We start from the raw sequence: 16641 nt of genomic DNA on the forward strand, positions 1-16641 counted from the left end.
GCAAACACCAGAGTAGAGATCAGCCCTGCACATCTGCTAGTTACTGCACTGGTCTTAAGACAGCAGAGAAGTCATTATTATCTATTTAAAACTAAATCCAGTTAGTCGGTCTTAGTGTGTGCTTGGGTGTCCTGGCAGATTCTTTGTTTTCTAAATGTATCAGTGTGCAGAGCAGAGGGCAGTTGTCCAGTCTAGGTTGTTTAATGGAATTTCATTAGTGAGAGGGTTGATGGTGGGGGAAGTGGGCTGTAGCCAACGTATGGACAGAGGCAGTTAAACCTTTGAGCATAGTTATCCTTACATCCCCATTCAATATGTTGTGAAAGAGCAGAAACCACAGGACAAGTGATAGCCAATACTTTCATATTTATTATACCTCTTAAATCTTTTTTTCTTAAATAAAGTTTCTCTTTGTAAAATCTCAAATCAAAACACTGAAAGGAGTGTTAAAAGTCTCTTAACTTAAAACGATAAACAACAACATAACACACACAAATATTACAACAGTTCTTAGGCGTCTGTAAATATCTTTGCTGCGCTGCTCAGTCTAGTAAGATTTGGCATGGTCTTTCGAGATGCATATGCCTTCTGACGGGTGAATCTGGAAAAAAGGTTCTCTCAATCATTATTGCAGGTCGGCCAATAAAAAAGACTACACAGAGTACCCTAAAAAACACTTTAAAATGAAAAACAACAATATTAGTGCCAATGTTCATGAGCACACAACCAGCACGTAGCGTACAGAGCACACTGAACGATACAGACGTTCTGTAAAGCAGCTTCACAAACAAACATTCAAGGAGACAAAAAAGAGTGATGTTTTTTGCGCAAACATACATTAGAAAAAAAGTCTCACTCCCATGCACACGTACACAGACACAGTCTATGCATTTGGTCTCACTCACACACATTCACAACGCAGTGTCCTCGACACAGTACCTGGCCACCTACAGAAAATGCCTCAAACAGCCAAACAAAAATAATAAGTCAAATAATTATATCAATAATGATAATGACAACAACTAAGATGATCGACGAGAGGAAATAAAAACAGTAGGTGGTATGGGGTTTGACCGGAGCAATGACAATACTGGGAGTTCACTGCCCAAAATGAAGTGAAAATGAACAAATATGAACTGACAATCACAATAACACATGGTTTCTAATATGGATCTGAGCAGTGTATTTGCATGTGTTTTGATTCAGTGTCCAGAAGGGACTTTTAAAAAAGAAAGAAATTGCATGTTGCCCTACATCACACATGATGTTCTTAACACTGTTACAATGACTATCTGTTTTCAAGGCTTTTCTGGATTTGGATGTGCATGTGTAACTCAAATAAGTCTCCAGCTGAATAGGATCAAGTTCCGTTAAGTGCCTCAGGCTAACGGACTTGGACTTTTCAAATGTTCAAGTCTAAGCAGTTGAAATCTTCATTTGTGAAAGAAGGCCTTGTACTTTTTCTAGAACAGTCCCTGCATTCAGTTACATTACAGGAAAATGCGTACAAACATTTTTTTTCTCTGTAGAATTCTGCCACTGGATGAGTTAAGTACATTTTGTGTCAGTGTTTCTGTTTGTGGCTATCCCTAGTGTATGCACATCTATTTGCATTTCTTCCAGTGTAAGTTGAAATTCCTAATGGTGAGTGTGTTCATGTGTGTATCCACGTGCAGTGTGTGTGTGTGTGTGTGTGTGTGTGTGTGTGTGTGTGCGCAAGTGCATGTGACTGAGTGCTTCACCCAGTGTATGAACTGTGTCCATGTATGTGTGTCCGTGTGTGTCTCTTGTGGGCTCACGATAGTCAGATGGTATCAGTTCCCCCACCCAGCAGGTCGCCTGGCAACAGAGCACCAGGGCTGCTGATTTGGTGTCTGTCCTCCATTTGGGGGACCCCCCAGAGGCTGCTGCCGCCTCCGCTGCTGCTGCTGCTGGGGTACCCTGGTGTCACTCCCCCCCAGAGCCCGCTGCGCCCCGGCTCCACCACCACCCCGGTCCCTCCCCCGATGCCCACGCCGTCTCCCTCCCCTTCCCCGGCTCCGTTGGTGCTCCACTGGGCGAAGATGCCCAGTCCGGATCCCTGCGCCGCCGAGCCGTCCAGAGGAGAGCCGGCCACGTCCAGGTTCTGCCATCCAGAGGCTGAGGAGCCGGCGCCACTGCCCCCTGCCCCCGCCTCGGCACCATTGCTGCTCCCGCCCGACAGTGACCCTCGGGCTCGATCACGGTCACCCTTTCGGGCCCCACCACCGCCGCCACCGCTACCCCCACCGCTGCTGCTGCTGGCCCCTGCTGTGCCTGGGCCAGCGGAGCCTGGGGAGACCCCCATGCCTCCCGCCCCACCGCTGCCACCAGCCCCACCGGCTGCAGCCTGGGAATGTGCGAAGTATCGCGCCACATCCTCCTCGCTCACAAACTCAGCCAGTATGGTGGTGTTACCCAAAACGCACCTATGGAGGAAGAAATAATAAGGATTATATCACTACAGCATGATGACCATCAAATTACAACAAATAAATTATCTCAAAAATAATTTACTTCCATGTTGCATGATTTACTACGGTCCTCAAAGAGATCCATTTTTTATACGTACTAGATTCATTTTCAGAATCTACTGAATAACTTTCAGCACTACATCAACTTGAACATGTAAACAAGGTGTACATGTAAACGGTACTGTCTTCAGTATGAAAGTGAGTGGGAGTGCAAGTGTTCAGGACAGACATGTACATACATGTGCAAGGCACTCTGAGCTTTGGCTGCCTCCTGCGGAGTGCTGTAGCGAATCAGAGCGCTGCCCTGGGTCAGACCCAGGTGAAAGGTCAGAAGAGGGCCGTGCTGCATGCAGATAGTCCGCAGAGTGGAGCCGTCGATCTGCAAGCCACAACCGGGGTTATAGAGAGCGAAAAGATAAAAATCAGAATGTCGTGTAATATTTGTAGTTTGCTTCTTTCATACATTTTCTGCCCCGTACTTTGACCAGTTTGAAACCTCCATCCTACTCATTATTCATACACTGTCCGATTGAATAAATGGACCAAGCCATTTTTTACAATCCAATTACATCAAGATCCCGCCTGGTCACATTTCATTGGCATTAAAATCCGAGGGAGCATGCAGATGAAGCAGAGGAACGTGCTCTATTTCACGTACAGGTGCACATACATGGCCAACCTTGAAGAACCAATGAAGTTGAACTTTTTACTATTGGTGTTCAGAGTCAGACCCCCATCTCTCCCAAGCTTATCTAACACTACTGCAAGGAAAATTTCCATTCACCCCGTTGTACCTGAGGGGTAAGGTTGCTTAGCAGCAGCCAACAACTTCCTCTGGGGGCCGAACCGTCACTCCAAGCAGAGTCTAGACAGGAACACAAAATAAATAAATTACAGGCAAAATTAAAAAACAGGCAAGTGCACAGACCGATGCAGTTCATGTGGTCAGGTGTTGGGTTGCTCTCTAGAATGGTTGATGTGTCAGTATTTTTAAACAATACTCTGCTTCATTGAATGTTTACATGACTAATAATTCATCAAGTCCATATTTAAGCATGTGTGTCAACGTACAATTTTATGTAATTCTTTCTAAGTTCAAGTTTTTCTAGAACTGTGTTGCTCAACACTTAAAAGGAATGGTGTACATTTGAGCAAAGAATACCTTCAATCCCATCTGTTTTGACCTGACCATGGAATACTTTGCTAACCACAGTCAGCCACCACACACACACTCAACAAAAATGCATCCATGGGCATCGAACATTGAAACTGAATGCAAAACACGAGTTTTCTGTAACTCCACAGTAAACCGTGAAAGGGAAATGTGCACACAGTGTTCTTGATGCCCTTACCCGACTCAAACCTTGTCTCTTGGCTGCTCCCTCCCCCCCAACCTCGGGCCAACCGTGGTCCTCCGGTGGGCCAAGGGGATGCCAAACTTTGCTTCTGATTGGTGAGTCCAGGAGGTGGGCGTGAAGGCTGAGAGCTGTTCCGATTGGTTTTCCAGGATTTACTATGTCCAATTGGTTCAGGGGGCCAGCTGGATTTGTACTCGGAGTACTTTGCTGTAATATGACATGGACAGTTGCACTTACACAGATTGAGAAACAGACAAGTCAGCACAAGTACCATGCATGTCTGCACTGCAAAATATTTCAAATCTCCCAGTGATAGAAATGTCCTCATGACTTAATTGGGTTGTACAGCACACTATTACACAATAGTTCATAAAGAAATCAACAATTTCTGCATGATGGGCCAGTGGTAGGTAATGCTGGATGGATGGATTCTCCTTCAGGGAGAGAAGCAGCTGACTTACCCGAGCTGTGTGCATTGGAGAGGGGACTTTCTGAGGCACTGTAGGGCCAGGCACCTGGTGAAGGCAGCAAGGTGTTGAGGGCAGGGTTTGAGCCTGCAAGACATGGCAAGCACACAGACTATAATGTGACAAGACCTTTCAGTCACAGAACAATTTCACTTTACTTGAGGAATCAGTAAAGACAAAGTGTACAGTCTCAAAGAATCTTAACGGAATGCAAAATAGATCTTTGATGTAAAATCAAAAGAGTATGTTTGTTTGCCAAATGGTTAAGTGTGGAGATAGGCTCAATAAAAAAAAAATAAAAAAAAAAACTACGTTTTAACATTAATTCTTATGTTAAGCGCTCAAATGGAAAAGATGTGAATGAGGATATAGCGGTCAGCAATAACATCTACTGCAATTAGAGTTAACAGTGCTTTGCAAATAAATGTTAGCAATTCTGACTAACTTCCCCAAGATGTAGGAGCCCACACTTTCCTGTCAGTGTACAGGACTGGTGTGCCGGAATGCCCAGTTCGTTGAGAAGCTTCCTGTAACTTCCAGTAACTAGTCAAGTATCAATGCTAATTTACGATCACCTAATTAAACAGGCACATTCTGAGTGGTGCAATGCAGTGGTGCAATGTAATAATACCTGTGTTATCTCGCAGTAACTGATGGTCAGTGTCACTGAGATTAGGCGGATCATGGGGAGAGAGCACACCTCCTGGGGTCACGTAGGGGTCAGACTCTGGGTCAGCGCTCTGGATCCCCTTCCAGGGCACTCCAGGCTGGAATTCTGCCAACAGAACAAACATGATATTACGACACCCATTTAACTAAACCGTCAAAACGCCTCCAAAACAGGACAAGGTTCTGAGGAAGTCTTACCAGGAGGCCAGCTTGAAGTGCCCATGATGGGACCCTGACCCATGCCAGTGGTTCTTTGCCAGTTGTCGGAGAGAACTTGAGAAGTCATGCCAGAACCGTCTGCTCCAAGCAGGTCATATTGAGCATAAGGGGTGCCACCGATGAGTTTGCCTGGGGTGGTCAATGGACCTGGGAAGGACAACGGGAAGTCAGTGGACAATTAAAACCTCACCTCTATAGAATTATTAACACTGAATGCAGCAGTCTCAAAGGACCTCTTAAGACCCAAGACTCAAACCTCCCAGACCAACCATACAGGTGATAGTGGCAAGGAAAACCTCATCTGTCCTGTTCACGTACCGTTCTTATGGAGAGCTGCGTCTGGGGGCGAGGGGGCCGTGGAGTGGCCCTCCATCATCCACTTGAAGCGAGACTGCGGCCCCACAGAGTCCTTCACGGCGCCCGGGGCGCCTACCATCCCTCCCAGCTCCAGTCCTGACAGGTTACCGGCCGGAGAGCCAAATCCTGACGGAGCACAGAAACAGAACACTGAAGGTCAAAGCAATTTTGACCTTTTTCCAATTCAATTCAATTTCAGACAGTCGATACTGGAGGAGCCTCCTCCCTTTGAAGAATGAAATAACCTAACAGATACTATTGATATACTCCCAAGAGCTTTTGTAGGTCCGTTTGCGAAACTGATCACTGGACTGTTAACTTGTTGCAGTACATTCAGTTTACATTGTGATGAATCATGTTTTAGAGATATAAGTTTGTAGTTAAGTAACCTATTACCATCAGCAACGAGACACAAATATCAAAGAGACTGATCATACCAATCTATCTATATAAACAAACCTGGGTATCCCCCCTGTGCTTTGGCCTGGAGTTCAGCTAGCGTGCTGCCCAACCCTGGGTGCTGGAGGTGCTCGGGCATCGAGTGTTTGGGTGGCACTCCTCCCAGGTGGGATGGAGACATCTTGGAGCCAACCGTCCCAACTCCTCCTACACCCTGCTGCTGCTGTCTCTGCTGCTGGAGAACAGCCATGATTCTGGCCAGCTATACACACACATATAGGAATATAAGTAGTGTTTATTTTACAAAATGGTTTGTTAATGTTGTTAATATTGAAAATTACACAATTGTCAGACCACCTTTTGGCCAGTGTTTTTCAGAGGCTTTCATTCCTGCACAATTCAGACAGACAATGCCCCCAACCCAGAGTCCAACTAGGAGCATAAATGCCTATGGCGTAGTACTGGTGGCTAGGCGCCAGCTCTGCCGGCTAATGCAGCCTACCTGCTGTGGGTCTGGCTGCTGACGCATAGGCTGTGGGAACTTCCTCTGGTTCTGTAGAAGCTGCTGCTGTTGCTGCTGTTGTTGCTGCTGCTGCAAAAGCAACTGGCAAGCCTACAAGACACAGTCATACGACACAGGGGTCAGTCTGAGAGAGACACCTTAGCCTGACTATCGAGCAAATACAAAAGATTAGCTTACAAGCCTATGAAAGCAAGACTTGCAAGAAGATTTGCCTGAGGCACAAGAGCATGCAGTCCATCCAAACGTGCACTACCCCAACCGTCAACCTATTCCATACACAGCCTTTGAAACAGGACAACACTGCATTCACGTCACTGGAGCAGGAAGAAAGTGGGAATGGAAATATGTGCTGTGCAATATTTACCAGGATCTGCTGCATGTGAGGATGAATGCCACTCAGCATAGCCAGGTGCTGGGGGGAGAGCTGAGGAGGAAACACTCCGCCTGGAACGCCCCCGATGCCCCCCACCAGGTTACCCGAGGGTGGGGGCATCTGCTTCAGAATGGAGCTCTGAACCTGCGCCGCCCCACACAGATTAGGAAGCGTTACTGCTTGTGTAAATATTGACAAAAATAAATCTTGAAGAAAATCATGCATGACTCCAACTACAGAACAAATATTTGGAGTAACAACATAAGCAGCACCAACTCTGCAGGAAGACAGGAGATGGGTCAGCATGACGGCAAACCCAAACACAAGTACCTGAGGGGACAGGAACTGCGGAGGCACTTGGGCACGGATCCCTTGCGTGGGGTTCATGGGGTGCATCCCTCGGAGCGGAGGCATCCCCCCACTGCCTCCAAACACGCCATGGCCTCCCATCTGAAACAGACACATGCTTCCATTTAGTGCAGTCCTTTAGATTCAAATACATTCACATTTGTTCATTAAGCAGGCACCATCAAGATCTGGTGTTAGCAGAGCAGAGATATTCATTTCCTTGTGTATGTGAGCTCCCTGCGTATCAAACCCGTGACCCTGGTGTTGTTAGGGCCCTGCTCTGCCAGTTGACCCCACAGGTGCATTTTCAGTCACTGCCTATACTTTTTCATGAGGATGAATGTGCAGCTTGAGTGCTCTGGCACCTTGTCAAAGTAGGGCCCAGCCTCTCCACCTCCGACCTCCTTGGAGGCTGGTGTTCTGAAGACACCGCCACCACCCCTTCCCTTCCGCATCTCTCCGTTGTACTCGTTCATCCCCCTCTTGTCGCCCTCCATCCTTTTGTCCTGGAGAACACTTGGATCATCATCCTGTCAACAAGCCCACAAGAGTCAACACAAACAGCCATCTTCTGTGATTTAAAAACAAAAAAGGGTCTGTTCAATGAACATTGCTCACCAACATGCCCATGTTTGAGAACTGCCTATTCACAGGATTCATCCACGAATCACCACCTTTCATGCCACCCTGGAAAACACAACGACAATACAACTTTAGATACAAATGTCTAATGAGGGTGTGTACATCATGACAACCTGAATAAATTAGATCATACATCATAACCTTCATCTGAAATGCAACTGCACCTAAATGTGTATCAATAGGTCATTTATCTGTAAAGAAACCACCTTCATCTCTGTTTATGAGAAAACACAATTCTATGCTCACATCTACTGAATACCTTCTTACAATTAATCTTTTTGAGGGTTTGGCATATAGACTACTGTACCTTATTGTTTCCCCTCTTGTTTCCATGGCCCCAGCCTACAGAGCTGTAGGAGGAGCTGTTTCCTTGAGATCCTGTGTTGTTCCACATGTTAGAGCCTTCATCCTCATCCTCCCAGCTGGAGTGGCGAGTCGTGCCCATGGAACTGTCCATCTCACCCCAGCCCTCTTGCATAGTCTTTGATCCTGGAAAACATACCAAACAATGTCAGTGAAATCACAAAATGTAATGTTAGTCCTCCAGAAACAAGGTCTTGTTCCCTTGTATAAACGATGCATGTGTATGTGCAAAAAAGCTGATTTGTCTTGACATAATGGAAGGATAGATGGGAAGCCCAAAACAGAAAAACCAAAACATCATAGACATATATATGCACATACATACATTTATTACATACATGACATTTCTATACATTAAAGCTGCAGTTGGCAAGATTTTTTTGATCATATTCACTGAAACCGACACTATGCTCCGACAGAACATAAATCAGCTGGTTTTAGAAAACAAAACACACTTCTACCTCCAACTAGAGCCTGTTATTTGTTTTGCAAAAATCCACAGCTCACGGTTCTTCTGGTCCAATCAGAGCAGGGCTGTGTGAGATCTGATTGTCAATCATAGTCTGGTGCAGTCTGGTGTGCACTGACGAGCACAAACTCGATGAGAGGGTGCTCGGTGGTAGTGGGGGAGGGGTATGAGAGTTGTAAACATTCAACATTTTAGCTAAGTCCCCTCAATCTGTCAGACTTGCCAACTGCAGCTTTAAGTTGTATGAAGTAACTCACCAGACTTCATTGGATTGGGGGAGCGGCTGCCCCACCCACTGCCTTTTCCAGGGTCGTCTGGTTCACCCCAACCGCTGGACGACTCTGAGCCTTTCCCCCACGTTGTCGTCCCGTTGTCACCCGAGTGTTCTGGGGGACCCCTTCCTACACCTCCCCACATGGAGGGTGCTATAAGAGAAGAGGCTGTCAGCATCATATATAAAACATACCACCTATCTGAACAAAGCTATATCTGTGTGAATGCTTATTAAAGCACATTTTGTATTTTCACCTTTACCCAGGTTAGAATCTCGGTTCATGGGGGGTCCTGCCTGCCTGCCAAGGGACTGCGGCGGCTGCTGCAGGGGCTTCTGCTGCTGGGCTTGACCCTGGGCGCTGTTCTTGTCCCACAGGTTGACACTCTTGCTTTTGTAACAGCTCGGGTCGCCCCAGGCGGCTGTCCCGTCGTCGATCTCCATGTTGCGGCTGATTGACTGAGGCGAGGGCTCCTCCCAGCCGCTGGGCTCAGACGAGGTCGTCACCTGGGGGATGGGGCCGGACGTCCAGCCGGAGCTTTGGCTCTGGTTCGGGTGCGGGGCACCGCCTGTTCGTCCCCGACCCTCCTGCAAGGCCCTCGGGTCTGCGCGGAGTGCCTGCGGCTGAGGAGCCTGTGATTGTTGTTGCTGCTGATTTGGGCCTTTCATTGCGGGGAGTTGGCTGGTGGCCATCTGCTTGGCACCCCAGCCTTGGTAAGCTTTGACGTCACCGCCTCCTGATCCAGCTACCCAGCTTTTCTTTGGCCTGCTGTCGTCCCAGTTGGACCACGATCCCTCGTCGGTGCTGCTTCCCTTGCCGTCCTTCCACGAGCCGGCGCCGCCACCACCACCACCACCGGACTGATTCTGCCTCCAGTCACCTGTGCCCATCGATAGCTCCTTCCAGCTGCCGGTCCCTTTCTCTTCCTGTCCATCTCCCCAGCCACTGCCCTTTGCACTGGACGAGGTACCCTGTCCTCCAAAATTTCCCCATTCCCCACTTTCTCGGTCGTCCCTTTTCGACTCTCTCCAGTCCGGCTCCCCCTTGCCCCATCCTTTTCCCTGGCCTTCCCCACCGTCCCCCCGGCTCATGTCCCTTGTCAGTTTTCCGTGACCACCTTCCAAGCCGGCTGCAGCTTTCTGAACAGCGTGCGAGTCGTGTGGTGGAGGTGGGCCTCGCGATGACAGTGAAGTGTTAACGCCATGCCAGCCCTCCTTTGAGTGTGCCAGGCCGAACCTTTGTGAAGCCGTTCCTGGTTCGTTTGTGTTGCTGGCGCCACCGGAGTACGTTGCGGGAGCACCAGCACTGTTGAAGGAGTTATCTCTTCGTGCACCTCTGTCCACTGGTTCCACATCCCAGGCGACGTTCTGCCGAATCTGGGTCTGCCCCCAGCCGGTGTTGCACAGCACTCTGGGGTCCAAGTCGCCCCGCCCGAGCATGTTCCTTAAGGCCACCGCAGGGCTGGGGTTCTGGAGTCCAGAGGGGACCTGGGCCTGGTCGTGGTCATGGTGCTGAGTGCCGGACATGGAGCTGTCCCCCCCGCTTTCCTCTTGACCTGTAAACACCCCTGCGGATCCATCCCCGTCCCCTTTCTGATTATCCTCAGCTTTCTCGGAGGTCAGGGAGCCCTGCGAGTCCTGCGACAGGCCCCCGCCACCCGCACTGACCACACTGCCTCCGCAGCTGTTACTGCCGCTCCCGTCTCCGTCGCCAACGCTGCCGGCTGCCGAGCTGGAGGGACGTCGAGCAGCTTCCTGTGTGTCCGTGTCAATGTCACCCCCCTCCCCATCCCACGCTACCTGAGAGACCCCGCGGGTCATGCAGCTGCCCTCATTGCCCAGCACCCCCCAGCCGGTGCCGGCACTCACCTGTGCTCCCTTTTCGTTAGTGGGGCTCTCAGCTGTCCACACACCACCACCACCACCACCCACCTCCATCCCTGTGTCCCACGAGTCAGCCCTGGAGGCACCTGTGTTGGGGTCGGACGAGGGCAGCAGCGGGCTTTTCCAAGACGAGGACGACGACATGGCAGAGAAAGATGAGGAGGTGGAGAGGTTTCCCACGCCCCCTGGAATCCTGGAGTCCATGTCACCATCGTCGCCATCTCCTTTTTTTGGTCCCGTTTTAACCTCTGACCCCTGATTATCTTGCTGGCAAAGCGCACGTGCGCCATCTACAGAGCATAATTCCTGTGCCTGAAGCTCTTGATTCTCCGGACTCGCAGAGTCAGGAGAGGAAGTGACGAGGGGGGCATTGTCTAACATGGAGGAAACTGAACTTTGAGATAAGGGTGCTTTCGTCTCTATGGCAGCAGCAATAGCCCTCTCGATCTCATCCTGCACCAAGGCAGGCCAGGCTGAAGAATTGCAATTTGGATTGGAGTTGGCACCAGACACCTCACTACCGATGCCAAGTAAACTTTCTTGATTTTCAGGAGGGGAGCCTTTGGACATGGAGGACTGTGCTGTAGCTCCGACTAATTCCTCAATTTCAGCCTGAGTAGAGGAGGCCCACATCCCGCCGGACTGAGGACATTCGCTGGGTGATGAAGCAGAGAGGGGACTACCGGACACACTGTCTTTCCCTTCAACAGCCTCCGCTCCTAATGCCACCTGCAGCACTGGCTGCTGCTGTTGCTGCTGAAGGAACCCATCACTCCAAGAGGCACTGCTGTTCTGGGCTCCGTAATTGTCGGTCTCTTTCTCAACCAGGCCAGCCTCCAAAATACTGGGCCACTCTTCCAGCTTTGTACCGTCCATGATCACCTTGTCCAAGTCCAGAGAGGAGGGCTGGCTGCCAGAGCCCTCCCCCACAGTCGAATTTGCATAACTGGAAGTTTCAGAAGCAGTGGCCGCTGAAGTGGATGAGAGGGAGAGAGATGTGCCTAAGCCAGAATCTGTAAATGGGGCACAAAAACACAACACTTCAAAAAACATTTCAACAACTCTTAGTATCAATTTAACCAAGAAGCCTCTAATTCTATCCCCCAACATTCTTCTGTCTATCTGATTCTGCACACGCACCTGAGGCTCCAGTTGTGGTTGACTCGGGGTTATCTCCATAAGAGAGAGGGGGCGTGCCTTCCCCGTTGTTACCTCCTCCGCGTAGCATGCAGGAGAGTAGAGGCTGGCCCCTCTTCAGTAGCACTTTGTGGTCCTGCTGGCAACGGAATCGTGGGGGCACTTCGCGGGGCATGTAGCGCTGTGGCGGACTGGATACGGTGGGGGGCTGTCCGTTGGCCACAACTGCCCGCTTTGCATTGTTCCCACCCGGAGGGGGGCTGCTAGAAGCCCCAAGGGCAGGACTGGGGGCCGCAGACAGGGGGGGCTTGGGTCAGGCTCAAGGATCACTGTTTCAGTCTCTGTGGATGTGGGCTGGTTTGAATCTGATAGCAGAAAAGCAAAATTGGTTCACCATAGAGATTTAATGTGAATTGCACTCTAACACAGTAAGCTTTTTGCTAATATAACATTCTAAAATGCATAAGGATCTGATACATAATAATGAAGTCAAAGCTCGAGACCGACCAATAAATTGACAAGCCGATATGATCTGACAATATTTGCTATTTGCCGAATTTTTGCCGGAAAGCCGAATGTTGATCTTTCATCTAAATTTCCAGTAGTGTCGTTACATAGTTTGTCCACCAGTAGGCACTTGAACAGGCATAGTTTGGTTTCACTTCCTTCACTAGACAACGAAGACTTAGCTTGTTGCTTCACAGCTTTGTGGCGTAACTCTAAGTAGTCATGGTAGGGCAATTTTCACGTTCATAAACAATAGTAAATATTCAAATTTATTCTGTAACCCTAAATAAAACAGAGAACATTTAGCAGCCATGCATCATTTTTTTTACCATAATAACGTTAATCTTTGAGCTTGCATTGGTCACAAGCTTAACACATAATGGAAGCTAACTTGATTGTTGGTGTATTCGCAAAACACGAAGGCAGTTATCCCAGGTAACTTAACAGCAGCACTTTAATTTTCTCTTCTGACTTTCATCCAATATATATTTTCTGACCATACTGACAGTTGGCAAGTTAGTTAGCCACAAAACTGGTGTTAGCTAATGACATGGTTGACAGTAGGGCATAGATGCAGTTCTGTTAACTAAGGTTAGGCTAGTTATAGTGGCAATGGTGTGAGGTTCTCAAAGAACAAAGGCTTGACAAACTTATAATAATTATTTTACAATTTATTGCACATAAGCCTTTCATTCAGCTACCAGATAGTTAGGCCTATTTAAACACATTGTATCCCACTAAAGTTTTTACATTGTGTTTGTTAAACATGAAAATCAGCCAATATAGCAATTAACAATTTTTTAAAATCCTCAAATATCTTAATTGTTATTAGTCTTGGATGTGATACTAAGCAATTTCTAACACGTAACATTTCTTGCAACATTCAGTGAATAGTCCATACTTTCCTCTAGTTCGCTATTCGCTGAGAACATTGTAAAAAAAAATTCTTACACAGCCCTAGCTTTGTGAACTGGAAACAAAGAGGGGGCAGCTTGTCCCCCAAATAATAACAAAACACTGTGTGGAGTTACTCTGGGAGCACTGAAGGGAGGGGTGAGCTGTGCTGTGTTTTGTTTGGTCTTTGGTTCAAATACAATGCAAGTTGCTTTGGACAAATGCTAAAAAACATAAAAACCATCCGACATCACTTATCCTATCTTTAAAATCCCATATTGGTCAGGCTCTAGCCAAAGACACCCTTCATTCCATCCACCAACAATTCGTAATTCAAAGACTTTGCTGGACATAACAAACTGAAGTGTCCAAGCCAAAGATTTAAGCTAAGAGTACAACATGGAAAGATCTGTCCAGTGGCTTTAAATGAAAATGTGTTTTGTTAAATACAACACACAACCAGAGTGTAACCAAAAAATCATACATATTTCCTTCAACTCAAAGACATCCGGTTCACCAGGCCTTTACCATGTCAGGTAGGAATGTAGAAGTTCTTAAAGTTTCTCACCTTTATTTTTCTGCTCTGTGCCCTAAAACACAAACATATACTTCCATGATCCACAGTCAAGTTCAGAGTAATTTATGCATAATTTAAAAGTGTACCTACAACCGGTATGTTCATAACCACGGTAGCTTACCTTCTGGGAACCTTCCCATATTTTATTTTCTTCTGTCTTGATAGTATTGTCTTCCATTAACTGCTATTGCCTTTCGTGGTAATCCTCTCTACGAGGGTATAAACAGAACATAGTTGGGGCATCAAAAACTGCAAATTATTATTTAAAGACATCCAATAAACCTACCGATGCGATCATTAAAACTGTGGATAAGTGACTAGGTAATTTGACCAACGTTACGTCGAGGAAGAACCCACCACTTGCTGGCTAAGAACAGTGCTGGAGTTAAGCCGCTCAAAGGTGGATGGCTACTGAGCTAAATTAATCCAAAACTGTCAAGACACATCATCGTAAAACCTAAAGGCTAACGCATTGAGATATGAGTAATACAGTTCAACGTCTTTTGATTGCCCTTTTACGTGGACAAAATATCGATATTATAGCCTTGTTTTCACTTGCAATGCTAATACTTGTAAATAATCAAACATTGTTGCAGCGCCTCGCGTATAACCTAGTTTACCTGGTTTGCAAAACTAGCAGACGAAGAGATTTACTTGACGGCTCATTTGTAGCTGTACAGCTAATTTGTAGGGTAAATGCTACCTAACGTCACTTTCTCGACATATTGTTAGCATAGAGGAATACGTTGTGTAGTATATAGACTCGACAGCGATTTAAGTTCGTCTCGCTAGCTAACGTTAACCTTATGTATACCGATGCCTAACGTTAACATGGTAAATACGACAGCATAAGAGCAGTGAGGGAGGCAGCTCTGTGCTCGTGCAAATGTTGACGTTACGCCTCCAAGTTTGCGAAGTAACTTCGCTATCGGTCCCTCTTTTCTCCTTACTGCATGCGTGTCTTTATTTAAGAAAAAAAGTAAATGGTGTTTATCGTTTTCAAAGATTACCTAACTACAAGCAATGACAATCTATAACTGGTGCAACTTCCAATCGCGACCATTACTGTAATCGAACAATGTTTTGAATTGGGTCGAACTTCACGTAACCCAATGTTCTCTTGCTAGTTGGTTAGCAAATATGGAGAATCATAACAATGCAGATAGCAAGATGTCACTGGTTACTTAGCTAACTGGGCGACGAACTACCATGTAAATAGTTAAAAACTTACCTAGTAGCTAGCTACTGTTCGATGAAGTGAAAGCTAGCTCAAGTTTTCCTGATTCTCAAATGATTGCACTCACTAGCTAGTCAGCAGAGAAATACATCCGAACAGTCTTCTGATAGCTCATGTTACGTTATATTGTCAACTTCACTCGGTTAAAAAATGCGTGCGATAGATCTACATATGATATTTTATTATGACAGAAATCAGGAAATAATCTACAGTTAACTAGGTCGCCTGGTAGTAAAACAAGCTATCTAGCTCGACTTCGAAGTTACGTTTTGCAGCTACCACTGGCTAGTGGCTAGCTAGCCAAACGAAAGAGTTAGCTGTCGGTAGCATAAACAAGCTAATGATAGCTAGCCTTAGCTACCTATCGCTGACGGTCTAATCTTGATAATAAATGTTATAATGAAAACGACTTGCAGAAAGCATGGTTGTTGATAAATACCTAGTTGAAGGCTCAACTAGAGAAAAAGACTCCTATTTTCCTTCGAGCTGGGAATGAAGATATTTTGCGTTCCTTACTACGATGTGGTTGCTTCTACTCCTCTTACTATCGGCCATTTTGCTTGAACCAGGGTTGTTGACGAACGGCGAAAGCGAAGGCTGGGCTAAAGTGAGTCAGATAGCTAACTTGAGTTGCATTGCTAGCCGAGGGAGGGGGAGGACTTGCAAACTGACTACCTCTCGCGTTACGTTATCGAGTTGGTTAGCTAACTTTATCAACTAAAATCATTTTTTTGCATAACAATAATTTAACTGTAACTATAAACTACAATGTCCCTATGTATAAAACAAGGTTTACTGACGTCAAGATTCCCTAATTAGGTAAGTAACTTTCCGTTGATTGCTGATAGGTTATCTGTAACCAAGAACATTCTTCTTTTTTTTTTTTATAAAAGACACACGTCTATGGCATAAACACGTAAGCCTAGGCTCAGTAGATGTAGACTACATGCACGTGCACATCAGCCGTAATGTCTCAATTCCTAGGCCTGTCTAGACTACCAAATAGGCCTAGTAGACTTGCACATTTTGTGAGAATTTTTTTTTTTTTTTCCAGGCATGATGACAAGTGCCAGCAAGTTAAAAAATATGCTATAGGCCTACAATGTTTCAGTGTGCACTGTGCAATGTACTATCATGGCACCTAGGGATGTAGTGGAAGCTAAACGCAAGTAAACTCAGTTTATCCACGTCTGAAATTTCAAAAGTAGAGCATATCCACCTCTCAAAAGAGTTTATTCACAAATTGCAACTTTTAACATTCAAAAATCACACTGTTTTATCCACATTCACAATATGTACTCTCATCAACACTCTACCACTGGTATAAACATTGGACAATTTTTTTTTTAATCTGATGGGGCAGTCCACCTTACCGTGATTACAGAATTCATAGTTTACCCACCTCTTATTTTAGGCTACCACTACACCCCTGATGACGCCATTAAGGAAAACACA

General features: G+C 46.5%; 1 protein-coding gene across 5 annotated transcripts; it reads right to left on the bottom strand.

Moving 5' to 3' along the window:
• Positions 1-349: 349 nt before the first annotated feature.
• Positions 350-15783, bottom strand: tnrc6ba (trinucleotide repeat containing adaptor 6Ba). Of its 5 annotated transcripts, none has more exons than XM_048245064.1 (21): positions 15703-15783; positions 14071-14158; positions 13941-13962; positions 11975-12336; positions 9208-11847; positions 8937-9104; positions 8155-8336; positions 7824-7892; positions 7571-7735; positions 7188-7307; positions 6849-7001; positions 6464-6574; positions 6022-6223; positions 5524-5688; positions 5185-5352; positions 4949-5092; positions 4312-4404; positions 3845-4057; positions 3287-3357; positions 2732-2871; positions 350-2447 (listed from the first exon to the last, which is right to left on the bottom strand). In XM_048245064.1, exons 4-21 carry the CDS (start codon positions 12144-12146, stop codon positions 1805-1807), a joined length of 5619 nt encoding a protein of 1872 aa, XP_048101021.1. In that variant the 5' UTR covers positions 12147-12336; positions 13941-13962; positions 14071-14158; positions 15703-15783; the 3' UTR covers positions 350-1804. The 5 variants fall into 5 exon arrangements, with proteins under 5 accessions (XP_048101021.1, XP_048101022.1, XP_048101018.1 ...); XM_048245065.1 differs by having other exon boundaries at positions 9214-11847; positions 15626-15767; XM_048245061.1 differs by having other exon boundaries at positions 15626-15767.
• Between the last annotated feature and the right edge of the window lie 858 nt (positions 15784-16641).

This window comes from Alosa alosa, chromosome 6 (assembly GCF_017589495.1).
Source record: "Alosa alosa isolate M-15738 ecotype Scorff River chromosome 6, AALO_Geno_1.1, whole genome shotgun sequence".
Taxonomy (NCBI): Eukaryota; Metazoa; Chordata; class Actinopteri; order Clupeiformes; family Clupeidae; genus Alosa; species Alosa alosa.